The sequence below is a fragment of the Poromitra crassiceps genome (assembly GCF_964638095.1).
Source record: "Poromitra crassiceps genome assembly, chromosome: 4".
NCBI lineage: Eukaryota > Metazoa > Chordata > Actinopteri > Beryciformes > Melamphaidae > Poromitra > Poromitra crassiceps.
The window spans coordinates 58,092,932-58,115,403 of NC_139626.1; the positions used below are offsets into that span (position 1 = coordinate 58,092,932).

Below are 22,472 nucleotides of genomic sequence, written 5' to 3' on the forward strand. Positions count from 1 at the left end.
GGGACTCCAGTCGGGGGGATATTGCCAGGTGGACCGTGAACCCGACTAAAATCCGGGAAAAAGGGACTTTCTGCATCTCTTCCTCGGCCCTGAGAAGAAGACCATGGCTCGCTCCAGGATCTACCAGGGGTCCTTGTTGGTGGTTTTCCTCCAGACCCTCCTCATCTGCTCCGCTCAGGTGAGAGAGAAGCTTCCCTCTGCTTCCCTGTCCTCATTCCCTAAAGTTCCCTTCCTTTCCTCAAATGAAAAACTCATGAAAACACCCCTATCGTATTCATACAGGGACTTGCAGTGTGTCGGGAACACAGTAATGACCTTATAGTGAGTTTATTGCGGTTTATGGCGTTTTATGTCCTATGGTGACACTATTATGTTCCTGTGGCGCTCAGTAGTGAGTTTAATATATTTTATATCGTATTGTTTCAGTTCAGTTCAGTTTCAGTTTTTATTTATTTATAGTGCAACATCGCCCCAAGGGGTCTCTTTCAATCTCCTATGGTGTCGCTATAGTGTTCCTGTATGGACTTCAGTGTATTTTCCAACGTCCTATAATAGAAGATACAAGCTAAGCTTATCAACTTATTAATTTTTCTTGGGAATCCTGCTGTAATCTATTTACTAAGTAATTTGTCCTTTCTTTCGTTCGTTCGTTCGTTCTTTCTTTCTTTCGTTCGTTCGTTCTTTCTTTCTTTCTTTCTTTCTTTCTTTCTTTCGTTCGTTCTTTCTTTCATTCGTTCTTTCTTTCTTTCTTTCTTTCTTTCTTTCTTTCTTTCGTTCGCTCGCTCATTCTTTCTTTCCTTCTTTTTTTAATGTTTCTTCTTACCAGAAAAGTTGTGTGTTTGACATGTTTTATCTGAAGTACATTGCATTCATGCTGTGCAAATAAAGCTGACATGGCCTTGCCTATAGCTTATCATGAGGATATCGCATCACATTATTATCGCATGGAACATTCACAAGATCAGGATGTGAGACACAAAGGTTCACATTGACCGAAGGCAAGGTATCCCTAATACGTATTCTAAAAAAAAACAACCACCACATAAATGCTACTCTCTATGATGCCATTTCAGAAAAGGCACGAGTTACAAAGGACGTCTATAGTTTTTTGCGCTTTATTTGCGATGAATTTGAACCTGAAGCTGGTGAGCGTGACTGTCCATCTGGTACCAATCGGGTGATAACCAGCAGCAGTAAAGAAACACCAGGCTGGAGATTCTCTTCACGACCTTTCCTCTCATCGCCCACGGAGACACAGGGAGTCTCTGTGTGCAGCGACAGCCAGGGTTTGCAAGATGATCGGCAGCAGGGGGGAAAAGAGTCCAAATGTTGTTGTTTTTTCTCTTGTCTTGCAGAGGGGCCCGGTCGGTCCCAGAGGCCCCCCGGGGCCAGAAGGAGTAGCCGGCGTGCCCGGAGTGGACGGCATTGATGTGAGCCGAGATTGATCATTTCTTTGTTTCTTCATCTGCGTGAATTTCAGTTGGCAGATATGTGGCGTGGGCTGGGATCACACGTTCCGTTTCCTCAGTTCAAAGTATAAAAGTGAAACTGATGCCCCGTTAGTTTACATGAGACAGTTTGTTGAGTTTGACTTGATACTTCCTTCAACTGAGACATGACACCGTGACACCTATTACCATTGCCATTACCCTAATTGTGCAATAAAAAAAAGAAGAAAAAGAAAAAAAAATATTAAAAATAATAATAATAATAATAATAATACATGAATATATTCTTCCTGTATCTGCAGGGCGACAGAGGAGTAGATTCAGAGGTCGACGGCGGACCTGTGAGTGGATTCTTTACTTCTCCTTTCACATGAAAACAGACAGAGATGCTATTATATATATATATATATATATATATATATAGATGCTGACTGTGGTTCTTCTGACATAAAGTGTGTTGATGATGTGAGGTGAACCTTCTGCTTCCAGGGCCCCGACGGAGACGACGGCAAGGACGGAACCCCGGGGGCTGCAGGCCTTCCAGGCGCAGACGTGAGTCAGACAACAACCTTCACACAGGCTGGGGAGATTAACACCAGACACACCACGCTTTCCTGCTCCACTAGACACTTTTCACAGCAAAGCCAACCGTCTCTTCTCTGCTCCACTAGACACTTTTCACAGCAAAGCCAACCGTCTCTTCTCTGCGCTGAAAAGGATTTGATTTGAGAAATAACGACAAGAGGCTGCCGACTTATTGGAATGAGAATTTGGATGAGAGTCGGGCATCTTGCCTCCGGGTTCAACTTTCTTCTTCCTCCGTCGCTGACCTCAGATCAGAGGGTGCATCGAGCATCTCTGAAGTCTTGATATATTCACATGGGCTCGTGTGCCTGTGAGCAGTTTGTCTTGGCCCGATAGCGAACAGTGTAGAGGGGGGGGGGGGGGGGAGTCCTTAAGAAAAACATGGAATTCTTGAATAGATCAATCTGGCTATTTAGGGGAGCGAGCGGTTCACCTCCAAGAGCTTCCTGACAGAAACAGAGGTCTTTTTGTGTTGTGTGAGGCGGGGAGGTGTGGGGGGATGTGGCGGCGCGGGGGGGGGGGGGGGGGGGGGTTGGCGGGGTAGGGGGGGAGTATGGAATGGAGAGCCGGCACAAAATGGCCTCAGTGTGTTTCGTGTCTGCTGCGGCGAAGGAGCTGAGAGCGAGCCAGAGAGCAGCTGCCGACAGACTGGACTGAAGGACCAGAGAGAGGGTCTGATGTAGGCTTATAGGAAGAGCAGCTGCCGACAGACTGGACTGAAGGACCAGAGAGAGGGTCTGATGTAGGCTTATAAAGAGGAAGAGCAGCTGCCGACAGACTGGACTGAAGGACCAGAGAGAGGGTCTGATGTAGGCTTATAAAGAGGAAGAGCAGCTGCCGACAGACTGGACTGAAGGACCAGAGAGAGGGTCTGATGTAGGCTTATAAAGAGGAAGAGCAGCTGCCGACAGACTGGACTGAAGGACCAGAGAGAGAGTCTGATGTAGGCTTATAAAGAGGAAGAGCAGCTGCTGACAGACTGGACTGAAGGACCAGAGAGAGGGTCTGATGTAGGCTTATAAAGAGGAAGAGCAGCTGCTGACAGACTGGACTGAAGGACCAGAGAGAGAGTCTGATGTAGGCTTATAAAGAGGAAGAGCAGCTGCTGACAGACTGGACTGAAGGACCAGAGAGAGAGTCTGATGTAGGCTTATAAAGAGGAAGAGCAGCTGCTGACAGACTGGACTGAAGGACCAGAGAGAGAGTCTGATGTAGGCTTATAAAGAGGAAGAGCAGCTGCCGACAGACTGGACTGAAGGACCAGAGAGAGGGTCTGATGTAGGCTTATAAAGAGGAAGAGCAGCTGCCGACAGACTGGACTGAAGGACCAGAGAGAGGGTCTGATGTAGGCTTATAAAGAGGAAGAGCAGCTGCCGACAGACTGGACTGAAGGACCAGAGAGAGAGTCTGATGTAGGCTTATAAAGAGGAAGAGCAGCTGCCGACAGACTGGACTGAAGGACCAGAGAGAGAGTCTGATGTAGGCTTATAAAGAGGAAGAGCAGCTGCCGACAGACTGGACTGAAGGACCAGAGAGAGGGTCTGATGTAGGCTTATAAAGAGGAAGAGCAGCTGCCGACAGACTGGACTGAAGGACCAGAGAGAGAGTCTGATGTAGGCTTATAAAGAGGAAGAGCAGCTGCCGACAGACTGGACTGAAGGACCAGAGAGAGAGTCTGATGTAGGCTTATAAAGAGGAAGAGCAGCTGCCGACAGACTGGACTGAAGGACCAGAGAGAGAGTCTGATGTAGGCTTATAAAGAGGAAGAGCAGCTGCTGACAGACTGGACTGAAGGACCAGAGAGAGAGTCTGATGTAGGCTTATAAAGAGGAAGAGCAGCTGCTGACAGACTGGACTGAAGGACCAGAGAGAGAGTCTGATGTAGGCTTATAAAGAGGAAGAGCAGCTGCCGACAGACTGGACTGAAGGACCAGAGAGAGAGTCTGATGTAGGCTTATAAAGAGGAAGAGCAGCTGCCGACAGACTGGACTGAAGGACCAGAGAGAGGGTCTGATGTAGGCTTATAAAGAGGAAGAGCAGCTGCTGACAGACTGGACTGAAGGACCAGAGAGAGAGTCTGATGTAGGCTTATAGAGAGGAAGAGCAGCTGCTGACAGACTGGACTGAAGGACCAGAGAGAGTCTGATGTAGGCTTATAAAGAGGAAGAGCAGCTGCTGACAGACTGGACTGAAGGACCAGAGAGAGGGTCTGATGTAGGCTTATAAAGAGGAAGAGCAGCTGCCGACAGACTGGACTGAAGGACCAGAGAGAGGGTCTGATGTAGGCTTATAAAGAGGAAGAGCAGCTGCCGACAGACTGGACTGAAGGACCAGAGACAGTCTGATGTAGGCTTATAAAGAGGAAGAGCAGCTGCCGACAGACTGGACTGAAGGACCAGAGAGAGAGTCTGATGTAGGCTTATAAAGAGGAAGAGCAGCTGCTGACAGACTGGACTGAAGGACCAGAGAGAGAGTCTGATGTAGGCTTATAAAGAGGAAGAGCAGCTGCCGACAGACTGGACTGAAGGACCAGAGAGAGAGTCTGATGTAGGCTTATAAAGAGGAAGAGCAGCTGCCGACAGACTGGACTGAAGGACCAGAGAGAGGGTCTGATGTAGGCTTATAAAGAGGAAGAGCAGCTGCCGACAGACTGGACTGAAGGACCAGAGAGAGAGTCTGATGTAGGCTTATAAAGAGGAAGAGCAGCTGCCGACAGACTGGACTGAAGGACCAGAGAGAGAGTCTGATGTAGGCTTATAAAGAGGAAGAGCAGCTGCCGACAGACTGGACTGAAGGACCAGAGAGAGAGTCTGATGTAGGCTTATAAAGAGGAAGAGCAGCTGCCGACAGACTGGACTGAAGGACCAGAGAGAGAGTCTGATGTAGGCTTATAAAGAGGAAGAGCAGCTGCCGACAGACTGGACTGAAGGACCAGAGAGAGAGTCTGATGTAGGCTTATAAAGAGGAAGAGCAGCTGCCGACAGACTGGACTGAAGGACCAGAGAGAGAGTCTGATGTAGGCTTATAAAGAGGAAGAGCAGCTGCCGACAGACTGGACTGAAGGACCAGAGAGAGAGTCTGATGTAGGCTTATAAAGAGGAAGAGCAGCTGCTGACAGACTGGACTGAAGGACCAGAGAGAGAGTCTGATGTAGGCTTATAAAGAGGAAGAGCAGCTGCCGACAGACTGGACTGAAGGACCAGAGAGAGGGTCTGATGTAGGCTTATAAAGAGGAAGAGCAGCTGCTGACAGACTGGACTGAAGGACCAGAGAGAGAGTCTGATGTTTGCTTATAGAGAGGAAGAGCAGCTGCTGACAGACTGGACTGAAGGACCAGAGAGAGTCTGATGTAGGCTTATAAAGAGGAAGAGCAGCTGCTGACAGACTGGACTGAAGGACCAGAGAGAGGGTCTGATGTAGGCTTATAAAGAGGAAGAGCAGCTGCCGACAGACTGGACTGAAGGACCAGAGAGAGAGTCTGATGTAGGCTTATAAAGAGGAAGAGCAGCTGCCGACAGACTGGACTGAAGGACCAGAGAGAGTCTGATGTAGGCTTATAAAGAGGAAGAGCAGCTGCTGACAGACTGGACTGAAGGACCAGAGAGAGAGTCTGATGTAGGCTTATAAAGAGGAAGAGCAGCTGCTGACAGACTGGACTGAATGACCAGAGAGAGAGTCTGATGTAGGCTTATAACGAGGAAGAGCAGCTGCCGACAGACTGGACTGAAGGACCAGAGAGAGAGTCTGATGTAGGCTTATAAAGAGGAAGAGCAGCTGCCGACAGACTGGACTGAAGGACCAGAGAGAGAGTCTGATGTAGGCTTATAAAGAGGAAGAGCAGCTGCCGACAGACTGGACTGAAGGACCAGAGAGAGAGTCTGATGTAGGCTTATAGAGAGGAAGAGCAGCTGCTGACAGACTGGACTGAAGGACCAGAGAGAGAGTCTGTCAGCAGTTGCTCTTCCTCTTTATAAGCCTACATCAGACTCTCTCTCTGGTCCTTCAGTCCAGTCTGTCAGCAGCTGCTCTTCCTCTTTATAAGCCTACATCAGACTCTCTCTCTGGTCCTTCAGTCCAGTCTGTCGGCAGCTGCTCTTCCTCTTTATAAGCCTACATCAGACTCTCTCTCTGGTCCTTCAGTCCAGTCTGTCAGCAGCTGCTCTTCCTCTTTATAAGCCTACATCAGACTCTCTCTCTGGTCCTTCAGTCCTGTTTTGCCATGCCAGTAGTAGTCTACCCCCTCACTCATGCGTGTTGATTCTGCTAAATTTGTTCTATTATTATTCAGGAGCAAAAAAAAAAACGGTATATATATATATATATATATTTTTTTTTACGATATCATTTTTTTCTGACGATACGCATATCGTGACGTTTCGATATCGCGATATATCGTGTGACGAAATATCGTGACACCCCTAGTAAGGAATTACAAAAAGTAATCATATTAGAGTTACTAATCCAAGTAACTTCAAGTTACTGCATTAAGGCTGCTTTATGCTCGCCATGCCGTGAAGGGCGCGGGGGTGGAGCGAGGGCCGGGCGCGTCAAATGACGTAAATTTGTTGGGCGTGGTTATTCGCTACCTCCGTTGGGCGCTCACCGTGTGCCCGATTTTTTTTCTCACAGCGCGACCAACGCACGGCTTCTCTCCAAACATGGCCGCTTTCAAGCCACTGAGCCCTGAACACTGAGCTGTGTTTTCGCCACATTTCTTGACCCATGTGATAGGCTATAAACTTTGATTTGCAACTGTTCGTTTTTAGTCATTTCACCAAGTAAATGTGTTGTGGTGAGAGCATGATTTGAGAGAGATTAAAAGCAGCACAGAGTAGGCTATCAGGGCTGAGAACTGAAACGGCTTTCAGTAAAAACAAGTTTGGTGATTTCATTCATGTGCTGATGTGCGGTCGTTTGAGAGTGAAAGCGCACTCAGTACTGCACATAATAGCGTTTCATTGCGACTTTTCACGGGCTGTTCTCACTATTTACCATTGTACAATAACATGCTGATCACTTGGCGGATCACTTCGGAGTATAATAGCATCTGCCCCAGCGCGAGGTCCGCACGGTGACTCGCGGAGCTCCACCCCCACGGAGCTTGCTCGAGTATAATGAGCCCTTTACCGTTCTCCAGCGCTGGTGTGGAGATAGGTCTGGCTATGTGAGACTATCGCATTGCCAGATTCGCAGTTTCTTCCGTAAAGTGATGTACAAGCTGTTTAGTCAGCTCCTTTTAGAACACAATCCACTTCATTGGAACAATTAACCTCAGGAGGAGTCAACAAACAGCCAAACTGCAGACTTTTTTATTTATTTGTCCACCTAGGACAAACAACTAACTGCGAATCTGGCAATTGTATTTTGTGTTTTTTAATGAAAGACTATTTTTCCAGTATTTTCCCAGGGCTCCCTTGAAAAGAGGTTTCGATTTCAACGGGACTCACATGGTTAAATAAATGATAAATAAATACATAAAAATTATTTACTTTTGTTAAAAAAGAATATTGTTAAAATATCGTATCGTTATCCTGAACCCAATATCGTGTGTCGTATCGTATCGTGAAATGAGTGTATCGTGACACCCCTATTCCTTACATTACAAGTTACTGGGGAAAGTAATAAAGTTACAGTAACTAAGTTACTGCCCTTAAGACTTACAATACCATGAATGTATTTGATCCCAGTGGAAATGCTGGGCCACTCGGATCCTAGCAGTGACCTGGGGCCAGTTGCACAAAGCACCTTAGGTTAAGATTTCCCTTAGAGTCAGATTTAAGGTGTCCATAAAATAGAATCGGCTGCACAAAACACCCTTAAATCTTCTCCATAAGGTTAAACATTTTAAGGAAAACATAAGCACAAGATTTAAGGGTGTTTTGTGCGGCCGATTCTATTTTATGGACACCTTAACTCTGACTCTAAGGGAAATCTTAACCTAAGGTGTTTTGTGCAACTGGGCCCTGGTGCTCTAGAACAGCGTTTCCCAAATACTGGTCAGGGACCCAGAGATGGGACGCAGGAGATATTATTTGGGTCACCAAATAAGTTAGCAGAATTTCTTCCGCAGGCTTTAATTTAAAGGTCCCATTCCGTGCAAAAGCTGTTTTTACTTGTAAATGCATTTATGCTGCTGTCATCCCTCCCTGTAATGAGTGGTCACAACCTCAGAACTGCCAGAGTTGGATTTGTCCCTATCCAGCTTCCCCCTGCAGTCTCCTCCAAGCCACGCCCCCTTACACTCTGTTCCCCCACGGGTTAATGTTACGTCAGGCGGGTCCTTAAGCACACTGCGCGCGTCTCTCTCACACAAGCTACCTGCACCATTTTGTCTATAGCCACAAAATTAACACTTCTAGCTGGAGCGACGCCAACTGTACGTGATCCAGCAACTGCAGAGGTGCATTCGGTAAGTCTAGGCATTTTGAGATGTCCTCTTTAGCGTAGCAACCGTTAAGTTAGCGATAGCTCGTACGCTAACGTTAGTTGTGGACACAACCTAGCGTGCTGGTCCACGGCGCTAATCTGATTGGCCGCTGGGCGCCTGGGGCGGGCTCTCCCTCAGCGGCCAATGGGAACTGTTAGTTCTGAATATATTATAGAAACAGACCATTCTTGGGAAGCGACGAGATGAGGAAGTGAGAACTCCGTCAGAACGAACGGGGTTGCTATATTTTCGACAAATTAATCCAGAATCATGTTTTATGGACCAGAGACACACGTTTTTAAGAGGTTACAGCTGCACGAATTGGGACCTTTAAAATGTGCACTGTATATTGTTTTCAATAACGTGCACGAAAGAAAGCTACGATTCACCAAATGTGTATCTCTTATACATGGCTGGTTTACCTGTTCAAGATCATATAAGGTGATGGCAGTAAAAATGGTCAGGAACGTGAACATTTATTCACAAATTCACTTTTCTTCTCATGATTTATAGATGAAGGCCCGTTGTGAATTGGGTAATTTTTAAAAAGTAGAAAAAAAAACGTTTGGGAACCTGCCACAGTGTTGAAACACAGCTGTTGGTGATGTATGCTGCAGTTCCGGGTCCAGTGCAGCAGGGGTGTTTCTAGGTCCTCAAGACATTGGGGGCTTAGCCCGATAAGCCGACGGGGAGGGGGTGTCACGGGGGGTGCCCCGCAGAATTTTTTGGGTTTTTCCAATCCGTAAATGCCCATGTTGTCATGAGTCATTTGAGATGAAGAAGAACACGATTAGTGGGTCTCAAGGGAAAGAACACAGTCACACAGTAACTCAAAAGGAAAGAACACAGTCACACAGTAACTCAAAAGGAAAGAACACAGTCACACAGTAACTCAAAAGGAAAGAACACAGTCACACAGTAACTCAAAAGGAAAGAACACAGTCACACAGTAACTCAAAAGGAAAGAACACAGTCACACAGTAACTAAAAGGAAAGAACACAGTCACACAGTAACTCAAAGGGAAAGAACACAGTCACACAGTAACTAAAAGGAAAGAACACAGTCACACAGTAACTAAAAGGAAAGAACACAGTCACACAGTAACTCAAAAGGAAAGAACACAGTCACACAGTAACTAAAAGGAAAGAACACAGTCACACAGTAACTCAAAGGGAAAGAACTCAGTCACACAGTAACTCAAATGGAAAGAACACAGTCACACAGTAACTCAAAGGGAAAGAACACAGTCACACAGTAACTCAAAGGGAAAGAACACAGTCACACAGTAACTCAAAAGGAAAGAACACAGTCACACAGTAACTCAAAGGGAAAGAACACAGTCACACAGTAACTCAAAAGGAAAGAACACAGTCACACAGTAACTCAAAAGGAAAGAACACAGTCACACAGTAACTCAAAAGGAAAGAACACAGTCACACAGTAACTCAAAGGGAAAGAACACAGTCACACAGTAACTCAAAAGGAAAGAACACAGTCACACAGTAACTCAAAGGGAAAGAACACAGTCACACAGTAACTCAAAGGGAAAGAACTCAGTCACACAGTAACTCAAAGGGAAAGAACACAGTCACACAGTAACTCAAAAGGAAAGAACACAGTCACACAGTAACTAAAAAGGAAAGAACACAGTCACACAGTAACTCAAAGGGAAAGAACACAGTCACACAGTAACTCAAAGGGAAAGAACACAGTCACACAGTAACTCAAAAGGAAAGAACACAGCCACACAGTAACTAAAATGGAAAGAACACAGTCACACAGTAACTCAAAGGGAAAGAACACAGTCACACAGTAACTCAAAAGGAAAGAACACAGTCACACAGTAACTCAAAGGGAAAGAACACAGTCACACAGTAACTCAAAGGGAAAGAACACAGTCACACAGTAACTCAAAGGGAAAGAACACAGTCACACAGTAACTCAAAAGGAAAGAACACAGCCACACAGTAACTAAAATGGAAAGAACACAGTCACACAGTAACTCAAAGGGAAAGAACACAGTCACACAGTAACTCAAAAGGAAAGAACACAGTCACACAGTAACTCAAAGGGAAAGAACACAGTCACACAGTAACTCAAAGGGAAAGAACACAGTCACACAGTAACTCAAAGGGAAAGAACACAGTCACACAGTAACTCAAAGGGAAAGAACTCAGTCACACAGTAACACAAAAGGAAAGAACACAGTCACACAGTAACTCAAAAGGAAAGAACACAGTCACACAGTAACTCAAAGGGAAAGAACTCAGTCACACAGTAACTCAAAGGGAAAGAACACAGTCACACAGTAACTCAAAAGGAAAGAACACAGTCACACAGTAACTCAAAAGGAAAGAACACAGTCACACAGTAACACAAAAGGAAAGAACACAGTCACACAGTAACTCAAAGGGAAAGAACACAGTCACACAGTAACTCAAAAGGAAAGAACACAGTCACACAGTAACACAAAAGGAAAGAACACAGTCACACAGTAACACAAAAGGAAAGAACACAGTCACACAGTAACTCAAAGGGAAAGAACACAGTCACACAGTAACTCAAAAGGAAAGAACACAGTCACACAGTAACTCAAAGGGAAAGAACACAGTCACACAGTAACTCAAAAGGAAAGAACACAGTCACACAGTAACTCAAAAGGAAAGAACACAGTCACACAGTAACACAAAAGGAAAGAACACAGTCACACAGTAACTCAAAGGGAAAGAACACAGTCACACAGTAACTCAAAAGGAAAGAACACAGTCACACAGTAACACAAAAGGAAAGAACACAGTCACACAGTAACACAAAAGGAAAGAACACAGTCACACAGTAACACAAAAGGAAAGAACACAGTCACACAGTAACTCAAAGGGAAAGAACACAGTCACACAGTAACACAAAAGGAAAGAACACAGTCACACAGTAACTCAAAGGGAAAGAACACAGTCACACAGTAACTCAAAAGGAAAGAACACAGTCACACAGTAACACAAAAGGAAAGAACACAGTCACACAGTAACACAAAAGGAAAGAACACAGTCACACAGTAACTCAAAAGGAAATAACACAGTCACACAGTAACACAAAAGGAAAGAACACAGTCACACAGTAACTCAAAAGGAAAGAACACAGTCACACAGTAACTCAAAAGGAAAGAACACAGTCACACAGTAACTCAAAGGGAAAGAACACAGTCACACAGTAACTCAAAAGGAAAGAACACAGTCACACAGTAACTCAAAGGGAAAGAACACAGTCACACAGTAACTCAAAAGGAAAGAACACAGTCACACAGTAACTCAAAAGGAAAGAACACAGTCACACAGTAACTCAAAAGGAAAGAACACAGTCACACAGTAACTCAAAGGGAAAGAACACAGTCACACAGTAACTCAAAAGGAAAGAACACAGTCACACAGTAACACAAAAGGAAAGAACACAGTCACACAGTAACTCAAAGGGAAAGAACACAGTCACACAGTAACTTGAGGATCTGCTGAGTATTCTGGGATCTGGGAGGATTTTCTTTAATGAGTTTGTTTTAACACATTCACTGCCAGACATTTTTTTTTTACTGTAGGTAGCTTCTGCCAGAGGGTTTTTTTGAGGATTCTGGCTCATCTTACAACAGCCGAGGATTATTTTCTGTTGTGATTTTGTGAACACAAAATATCTCAAAAGAACTAATAGAATGTGTGCTTTCTCTGTCTAAAATAGTTAGTTTGTAGAGTTAGTAGTTATGTAGGCATTAGCATTTGAATACAGCATGGTTTCAGCGTCTGAAAATTTATGCTGAGATAAATGGCTTTTTGTGAAATTCGATAGAACAGTCACTTTATATTTATTTTTGGCATCAGTAAGACGTCAGACATCTAAACAATAGTTTTGAACAGTAATTTCCTCCATAACAGCAGGAAACTCCCCTCTCCTTCAAACTCCTCCCTCCGTGTGTGTTCTTCTCCTCCCTCCGTGGCTCTGCATGCAGCGGGCGTGTCACAAGCGAGTTGCTGCTGCTGCTGCTGCTGCTGCCTGCCTGTCTGCTGGCGGCCGCTCTGAGTCTGCATGGGCTCGCTCTTTCTTGGGGTTTCGGCTAGCTTTGATGAAGCTTTTGCGATTCTGGTCTTATTTATGCTGCGTGTTTCAAAGTTTGTTTTGCACCCAGTCGAGTCTATTTCTGGAACCCCCCACCATTGTGCGCCACCGTTGTGCACCAGCGTGAACGCGTTTTCGCCTACAGTATGAGAATGAGGCTCGTTCGTTTCTGCTGTCTTTGCTTGGCTTTCAATAGTCTGGAGAGCACTGTCGCCACTCAGTGGGTCGGTGGAATGGATTGTACACGTTCGGTGGCTCCCATATTATAATAAGAGATGTAAAAGGGTTAGATCAACGCCCCACCGTCAAAAAAAAAAAAAAAAAAATTGACGAGTCAACTCATTGGCAGTCAACCGTTGGATTTTTTTTGACGAGTCAACTCGCCATTGGCAGTGAACGTGTTAAGACTAAAGTCATCCCTTCTTGTCGTCGGCTGAATGTCGTCTCCTTTGACTAGTCAGACAGTGAAGAGAGAGTCATTATGGCAGGTGGGAGGAGAGGGGAGGAGCTACAGACAGTGAAGAGAGAGTCATTATGGCAGGTGGGAGGAGAGGGGAGGAGCTACAGACAGTGAAGAGAGAGTCATTATGGCAGGTGGGAGGAGAGGGGAGGAGCTACAGATAGTGAAGAGAGAGTCATTATGGCAGGTGGGAGGAGAGGGGAGGAGCTACAGACAGTGAAGAGAGAGTCATTATGGCAGGTGGGAGGAGAGGGGAGGAGCTACAGTGAAGAGAGAGTCATTATGGCAGGTGGGAGGAGAGGGGAGGAGCTACAGTGAAGAGAGAGTCATGATGGCAGGTGGGAGGAGAGGGGAGGAGCTACAGTGAAGAGAGACTCATTATGGCAGGTGGGAGGAGAGGGGAGGAGCTACAGTGAAGAGAGAGTCATTATGGCAGGTGGGAGGAGAGGGGAGGAGCTACAGATAGTGAAGAGAGAGTCATTATGGCAGGTGGGAGGAGAGGGGAGGAGCTACAGTGAAGAGAGAGTCATGATGGCAGGTGGGAGGAGAGGGGAGGAGCTACAGTGAAGAGAGAGTCATGATGGCAGGTGGGAGGAGAGGGGAGGAGCTACAGACAGTGAAGAGAGAGTCATGATGGCAGGTGGGAGGAGAGGGGAGGAGCTACAGTGAAGAGAGACTAATTATGGCAGGTGGGAGGAGAGGGGAGGAGCTACAGTGAAGAGAGACTCATTATGGCAGGTGGGAGGAGAGGGGAGGAGCTACAGTGAAGAGAGAGTCATTATGGCAGGTGGGAGGAGAGGGGAGGAGCTACAGTGAAGAGAGAGTCATGATGGCAGGTGGGAGGAGAGGGGAGGGGCTACAGTGAAGAGAGAGTCATGATGGCAGGTGGGAGGAGAGGGGAGGAGCTACAGTGAAGAGAGAGTCATGATGGCAGGTGGGAGGAGAGGGGAGGAGCTACAGCTGAAGAGAGAGTCATTATGGCAGGTGGGAGGAGAGGGGAGGAGCTACAGACAGTGAAGAGAGACTCATTATGGCAGGTGGGAGGAGAGGGGAGGAGCTACAGATAGTGAAGAGAGAGTCATTATGGCAGGTGGGAGGAGAGGGGAGGAGCTACAGACAGTGAAGAGAGACTCATTATGGCAGGTGGGAGGAGAGGGGAGGAGCTACAGACAGTGAAGAGAGACTCATTATGGCAGGTGGGAGGAAAGGGGAGGAGCTACAGTGAAGAGAGACTCATTATGGCAGGTGGGAGGAGAGGGGAGGAGCTACAGTGAAGAGAGAGTCATTATGGCAGGTGGGAGGAGAGGGGAGGAGCTACAGACAGTGAAGAGAGAGTCATTATGGCAGGTGGGAGGAGAGGGGAGGAGCTACAGTGAAGAGAGAGTCATTATGGCAGGTGGGAGGAGAGGGGAGGAGCTACAGACAGTGAAGAGAGAGTCATTATGGCAGGTGGGAGGAGAGGGGAGGAGCTACAGTGAAGAGAGAGTCATTATGGCAGGTGGGAGGAGAGGGGACGAGCTACAGACAGTGAAGAGAGAGTCATTATGGCAGGTGGGAGGAGAGGGGAGGAGCTACAGACAGTGAAGAGAGAGTCATTATGGCAGGTGGGAGGAGAGGGGAGGAGCTACAGACAGTGAAGAGAGAGTCATTATGGCAGGTGGGAAGAGAGGGGAGGAGCTACAGATAGTGAAGAGAGAGTCATTATGGCAGGTGGGAGGAGAGGGGAGGAGCTACAGACAGTGAAGAGAGAGTCATTATGGCAGGTGGGAGGAGAGGGGAGGAGCTACAGTGAAGAGAGACTCATTATGGCAGGTGGGAGGAGAGGGGAGGAGCTACAGTGAAGAGAGAGTCAGTATGGCAGGTGGGAGGAGAGGGGAGGAGCTACAGCTGAAGAGAGAGTCATTATGGCAGGTGGGAGGAGAGGGGAGGAGCTACAGTGAAGAGAGAGTCATGATGGCAGGTGGGAGGAGAGGGGAGGAGCTACAGACAGTGAAGAGAGAGTCATTATGGCAGGTGGGAGGAGAGGGGAGGAGCTACAGACAGTGAAGAGAGAGTCATTATGGCAGGTGGGAGGAGAGAGGAGGAGCTACAGACAGTGAAGAGAGAGTCATTATGGCAGGTGGGAGGAGAGGGGAGGAGCTACAGACAGTGAAGAGAGAGTCATTATGGCAGGTGGGAGGAGAGGGGAGGAGCTACAGACAGTGAAGAGAGAGTCATTATGGCAGGTGGGAGGAGAGGGGAGGAGCTACAGACAGTGAAGAGAGAGTCATTATGGCAGGTGGGAGGAGAGGGGAGGAGCTACAGACAGTGAAGAGAGAGTCATTATGGCAGGTGGGAGGAGAGGGGAGGAGCTACAGACAGTGAAGAGAGAGTCATTATGGCAGGTGGGAGGAGAGGGGAGGAGCTACAGTGAAGAGAGAGTCATTATGGCAGGTGGGAGGAGAGGGGAGGAGCTACAGTGAAGAGAGACTCATTATGGCAGGTGGGAGGAGAGGGGAGGAGCTACAGACAGTGAAGAGAGAGTCATTATGGCAGGTGGGAGGAGAGGGGAGGAGCTACAGACAGTGAAGAGAGAGTCATTATGGCAGGTGGGAGGAGAGGGGAGGAGCTACAGTGAAGAGAGAGTCATTATGGCAGGTGGGAGGAGAGGGGAGGAGCTACAGTGAAGAGAGACTCATTATGGCAGGTGGGAGGAGAGGGGAGGAGCTACAGACAGTGAAGAGAGACTCATTATGGCAGGTGGGAGGAGAGGGGAGGAGCTACAGACAGTGAAGAGAGAGTCATTATGGCAGGTGGGAGGAGAGGGGAGGAGCTACAGACAGTGAAGAGAGAGTCATTATGGCAGGTGGGAGGAGAGGGGAGGAGCTACAGACAGTGAAGAGAGAGTCATTATGGCAGGTGGGAGGAGAGGGGAGGAGCTACAGACAGTGAAGAGAGAGTCATTATGGCACGTGAGAGGGGAGGGGAGGAGCTACAGACAGTGAAGAGAGAGTCATTATGGCAGGTGGGAGGAGAGGGGAGGAGCTACAGTGAAGAGAGACTCATTATGGCAGGTGGGAGGAGAGGGGAGGAGCTACAGACAGTGAAGAGAGAGTCATTATGGCAGGTGGGAGGAGAGGGGAGGAGCTACAGCTGCTGCCACGTCTCAACTGTCTCTGATATGACATTGTAATGAGTCTCGGTGGATGACGAACACAATCAGAGAGTTTAATAGACATGTCAGTCACTCTCATTTACATTACATTACCTCATTTAGCAGACGCTTTTGTCCAAAGCCACTTACAATATGAATATCACATTTTGTCAACAGTAGGCCTACATAAAACAACTATGCAACGCAATCACTGACAGCTAAGAGATTTTGATAGACTAGAGGAGCACCATGTAGGACGTTGGACGTAGTTAGAGAAGGAATAAGTGGGGAAGAAGGGCCCAGGTGTAGCCTGAAAAGGTTTTTAAGTCCCCGCCGAAAGATTGGCAGCGATTCGGCCGTTCTGACCGAAGGGGGCAGGCAGCTCATTCCACCATTGTGGCGCCTGGAACGAGAAGAGTCGCGATCGGGACGAGCAACTTTTGAGCCCACGTAGCGGTGGAGGAGCGGAGGGAGCGATGAGAGGTTTGGAACCTGACCATAGATTGCAGATACGGAGGAGCTGTCATGTGGACTGTAGGCCAGTACCAGTGTCTTGAATTTGATGCGAGCCAAGATGGGAAGCCAGTAGGGGTGTCACGATATTTCGTCGCACGATATATCGCGATATCGAAACGTCACGATATGCGTATCGTCAGAAAAAAATTATATCGTAAAAAAATAATAATAATAATAATATTATTTATTATTAATAATAGAACAAATTTAGCAGAATCAACACGCATGAGTGAGGGGGTAGACTACTACTGGCATGGCAAAACAGCTCAAGGGGTACATAAGATTACATAAGTTTAGGGACCATTGAGCATGAGTTATTTAAGAAATAGATTGTACACTTTATTTTTCTTTCACCATGCAACTTATTATAATAACAATTTCCAAAAACAGCATTTGTTTTGTATTTTGTGTATTTCAAATGAAAGACTGGTAATTTCTCCAGTATTTTCCCAGGGCTCCCTTGAAAAGAGGTTTCGATTTCAACGGGACTCGCATGGTTAAATAAATGATGAATAAATACATCAAAATGATTTACTTTTGTTAAAAAGAATATTGTTCAAATATCGCGTCGTATCGTTATCGTGAACCCAATGTCGTGTATCGTATCGTATCGTGAAATGAGTGTACCGTGACACCCCTAGAAGCCAGTGAAGGTCACGGAAGAGGGGAGTAACATGAGAGAGCGACATTTTAGCCGTGCTTTAGTTAGGCTATTGATCCAATTTGATTGATATGATTTCTGCCTAAAGAAATGTCACATGACATTGCACTGGCATGGAGCTCTGCTGTCCGGCACCATCAGGTGTTTGGTTGCTGGTTGCCAGATTGCTTGTTGTTGTTGCTGTTGCTGTTGTTGTTGTTGTGGCTGTTGCTGTTTTCAAGATTCACACATCTTCCATGCAACTCTCAAAGAGCTTATGGGCAGATGTTCGCTGACATTGATTTCTCAGCTCAATAACGGACATCGGTATCAGATCTTAAGAGCCGATAATGGGACCTAGACTCTGTGTGTGTGTGTGTGTGTGTGCGTGTGTGTGTGTGTGTGCGCGCGCGCGTGCGCGAGAGCACATGTGTTGGGATCAGAGCTGCAGAGAAATTGCATGCAGGCTTGTATATCTGCCCATAACCATGTCAGGATTATTTGCGTTGATTTCAAGTCAACTTGAACGATAAATGCACACGTTGGATTAATTCATGCTGTTAGAATGATGTCATGCTGGACTTTGTCTCGCTGGCCAGCCTCCCCTTCCTTCCCTGAGAGGAGTCTGGTGGCGCGTGGGATTGCGATGGGCGGCGCTTAGCGGCAGTGCCCTTGGAAAATAGTTTCCAACAATCCAACTTGCCGCTTTCAGCGTGTAGCAACGAGCTAGCGTGTAGGTTTCTGCCGTTAGCATGCTAGCTAGTTAGCGTTGTTGTTTTCACTGAGGCGGGAGGGCACTGTTTACAGCGACACACAGGGAGGAGGGAGCGGAAGCCGCTCTGATTGACATGGTCGGAGCCAATGACAGAGTTTGTAATAAGCCGGGAGCGGACATCCGGCAGCGACTGAAACAGTCGCTCCAATGGGAGAGCAGCTGTAGAGCAGGGGAGGGGCTTACGCCAGCAGCCTGTTACTTTCCGTGCAGCCAGACTCCTCTCACGGAAGGGAGGGGAGGCTGGCCAGCGAGATTATGCTGGACTTGACTCCATAGACAATGAATCGGAGACTAACTTGGTATGGTGATAATAAATAAATAAATAAATAAATACACACACACACACACGCACACACACACACACACACACACACACACTTATTCAGCAGGTATCTTGCATGTTGCGTTCAGGTGCACTGTAAAAAAAAAAAAAAAAAAATTGGTCAACATCTTTTTGTGGCGGTCAAAATCCTTTTGTGGCGGCCCGCCACAAATTCCTTTATGTATGGGAAACACTGCACACACACACACATACATTTGTAATCAATTATTCGTTAATTAGCCTATTGCAGTCAGTCCCTCAGTTTTACTTTCTGGTTTCTGTGTTGTGCTGATGGACAGCTCTGAGAAGGCATTATTTGGCCTCTGTACATTTTTAACATTTTCAAGTGGGCCATGAGTTGTAAAAGATTGGGAACCGCTGCTATAAGGAGTGCGTTTGGAGAAGATATACATTTGTCAAATGAATTGTTCCACCAAACGGGGGACTATGGATCAGTCCAGAGATGCTGGAGCTTTGAGCTAGAGTCCAAGTCAAGTCTCAAGTCTTTGGTCACAAGTCCAAGTCAAGTCTCAAGTCTCTTACGGATGAGCGTTCTATCGTCTGCTGCATGCCATCCGGCCTGCTTAGGGAACACTGCATAGCTCAAATGAAGGAATTCAAAGCATTGACTGTATTCTCCTCACTCCTTTATCTATTAGCAGACAGCATCTGCATTGATTAGTTGAAATTATCATTAGTAGACCTTTCCTTAATGGTAATACACACAAAAATAAAGCTTGTTCACAAGTCTCAAGTCCAAGTCAAATAGAAGAGTAGAGTGCACGCACATCCGAGATTATTTCAACAGGTGCTGGAAAAATACGCGTATAGTATTGCCTGATGAAGACGCGTGAGGGTCGAAACGTTGCTTTTTTGTAATTAAAAAACTCACCGTGGGAGCTGAAAAAACAGTGTGCGGATTTCCTTTTCTTTTTCAAGTCCAAGTCAAGTCACAAGTCTTTGACTTAAGGCCTAAACATGGTCGTCCCTCAGAGCCTCGCCCCGCCCTCCCCGTAGGACGGCGGGTGGAGCGCCGTCCTACGGGGAGGGGCTGACGGGGGCTGCTCGAAAATGTGACTTCACGGCGACGATACGTGCGTGACGTCAGCTGCAGGAGAGTTGTGACTGGCCGTTGCCCTGGCTCATCGTCGTAAAGTCGCCTTTCAAAGCATGACGTTAGATTATAACGAACTAGTTGTGTGGCTTAGCCTTCCCAAATGTTGAGGGTCGTTTTTTAGAATTGAATACATAGAATTGGGAACGTTACATTCAATTTCATTCAGACTGCCCTGCACACAATCTCCGCCATTTTCACACGGAGCTTCCACAGGAGGAGGGAGGGTGGGAGGAGGGAGGGCGTAGTGGCGTCCGAGCATGTGGGGCTCGCTGGCGCCGCCAGACGGCGAGACGGCTCCAATTCGAGGCGGACGGACGACCATGTTTAGGCCTTAAAGTGCGACTCAAGTCCAAGTCCCTATCTCTGCATCGGTCTCCGTCTTTGATGTTGATGTTGATGTTGATGTTGATGTTGAGCAGTACAATGACAATGAGTCCTACCGCAGAAAATGCAGCTTTTTGTTCCTAACAAATCACAGATTGTGCGGAAGGACAAACTCTTCTGTCTTGTTTCTGCTCATTGGAAACACTGATGATTGTTGACTCATGCAGATTGGTCAGTTTCAAAGCAAACACATGACATATTTAAAAGCAACAATACGTTGTTCCTCATTTCTCGGTTTGCTGCTGTGTTTTATTTGGACTAATGATTGCAACTGTTGCTCGATCCCATGAAAATGACCCAATTACATCATTCAAAAAATGACAAAGCAAAACCTACGAGCGTTTACAGTCACCTACTTCAGAGTTACACTATTAAGCCACTTCCTATAGGCCCAGTAAACAATTTGAACGCGTTTCCTCTCATCAGTGAGTTCAGAGCAATTATAGCCATGATGAGTGCATACGAATGAAACAATCGAAATATTTTTTTTTTAATGTATTTCCTTGTTATGTGTCAATGTCAGCTTGATGAGTAAGCCTGAACGAAAGTTTCTGTCTTCTCTGCAGGGACCCGTCGGACCTCCTGGAGATCCGGGCTCTGAAGGCCCAAAAGGCCCAAACGTACGTTTGATATCTCCACATTATGTTCCGTTCAGTCCACTCATGTTTATATCCCCTCACAAGCATGTCTCAGAGGGCTTGACATAGCATCATCACAGTCCTACTCCATCAACTATCTACACACACAACATAGTAAAAGAGCAATGAGCATGCCCATTGCCCAAAAGAGCATGCCCATTCCCCATATTTCATTATATTAATGCACAATTCAATAAAACAAAATCAATATCAAAACTCATACTTTTGGCTCCAACACATAGGTTGCGTCATCATCAGTGTTGGGGGTAACTCATTACAAAAGTAACATATTACATGTAATATATTACTTTTAGCAGTAACTCAGTAATATAACTTATTACTTATGTAGGATTTCAGTAATATTATGCCAGTTACTTTGTCAAGTAACTCAAGTTACAAATTTAGTTACATTTTATTAAATCAAAGCACAAAAAGATACAATCATTTCCTAATCAAACTGTGTGTGTTTTTTGCAAATAATCACTATAGATGACAATAACAAAGGAAAAGAATAACATTTAGAATTTTAGTTTGTTTACACTGCTTCAAGGCGGTTGAAATTATTTTTCGGGATGGTTCCGGGGCAGCGATGTCATTCTGCTGCTGCTGCTGTTTTGGTAAAAGTAATGCAAAAGTAGTGTAATAAGTAACAAGTTACTCTACACAGAAAGTAATATTGTAAAGTAACGTATTACTTTCAAATGAAAGTAACTAGTAATATGTAGTATATTCCATTTTGAAAGTAACTTGGTCATCATATACATACTACACATTTCACTAGATTACATTGTGATACTACAGAAGCACAGCATGTCTTTAGACTGTGGGGTCAACCCAGGCAAACACGGGGAGAACATGCAGACTCCACACAGAAAGGACCAGGGTGGAGATTCGAACCCGCGACCTTCTTGCTGTGAGGCGACAGTGCTAACCACTGAGCCACCGTGCCACCAGCGTGTCATCCTGCTGAAATGTCAGGGCTAATTCTCTACCTCGGTCCTGTCTGCAGAGCTCCGGGTCTTAATGCCACATCTGGAGGGACTGGGGGGGAAGTTAAATGCACTTTATAGAGAGCCAAAGTGAACGTCGCTTCCTACTTCAGCACCATGCCAGAGATGTTCATCCGCCATCTATTTTCCCATTTCGTAAAATGCTTATAAAAATAGTTTTACTTTGTCAAACCAAACGGTCCAGATATAATCAGAAACCGGAAAGACCACATAACATTTTGCTCGGACCAAAACGTAAAGAAATTGCGCATATAAAAAATATATTTTTCCCGGTGTTGTTTTTTTTATGTTTTGGCCCGAGTGAAATGTTCTCTAGGGTCTCTCCTGATTCTAACTATAGCTGAACCGTTTGGTTTGACCAGGTAAAACTATTTTTATAGACGGTTTTCACGGAATGGTCAGTCCTGCACTTGAATGTTTTTTTTTCTTTTATGTCCATAGCAAACACTGCAACAGGAAGTGAGCGGGGGTTCAATTTAGAATGTTTTTGTTGTCAAGTTAAAACCGTCTATAAGCATTTTACGAAATGTCTATGGGAAAATAAATGGCGGAGGATAATCTCTGGTACAGTGCTGAAGCAGGAAGTGACGTTCACTTTGCCTCTCTATATCCACTGCCTGTTTATCCCCACTGTATGTAGAATCAGAATCACTTGTATTGCTACAGTAGGTAATCATATTAGATATATGAGGAATTTGACTAAGTGTAAGTACCATAATGCAGTGTAGCGATCACATCAGTAGACAAAAGACAAAAAAATACAGAAAGACAAAATCACGAAAAAATCGAAAGTGCAGTCCAATATACAACACACACACACACACGCACACACACACACACACACACACACACACACACAAATCAGAATAGTCGATTTGCACTTGTTTCTATAGATTATGGTGATTCTTGTCAATTCAA

At 46.0% G+C, this 22,472-nt stretch overlaps 1 protein-coding gene across 1 annotated transcript in view; it reads left to right on the forward strand.

Moving 5' to 3' along the window:
• LOC310776080 (uncharacterized protein) overlaps positions 1 to 22,472 on the forward strand; it is a 76,044-nt gene continuing 53,572 nt past the window's right edge. The window contains exons 1-5 of the mRNA XM_083636230.1: positions 1 to 178; positions 1,356 to 1,430; positions 1,751 to 1,789; positions 1,938 to 2,000; positions 20,473 to 20,526. Of these exons, the coding sequence (XP_083492356.1) occupies positions 104 to 178; positions 1,356 to 1,430; positions 1,751 to 1,789; positions 1,938 to 2,000; positions 20,473 to 20,526 (306 nt within the window). The 5' untranslated portion in view covers positions 1 to 103. The remainder of the gene's footprint in view (positions 179 to 1,355; positions 1,431 to 1,750; positions 1,790 to 1,937; positions 2,001 to 20,472; positions 20,527 to 22,472) is intronic.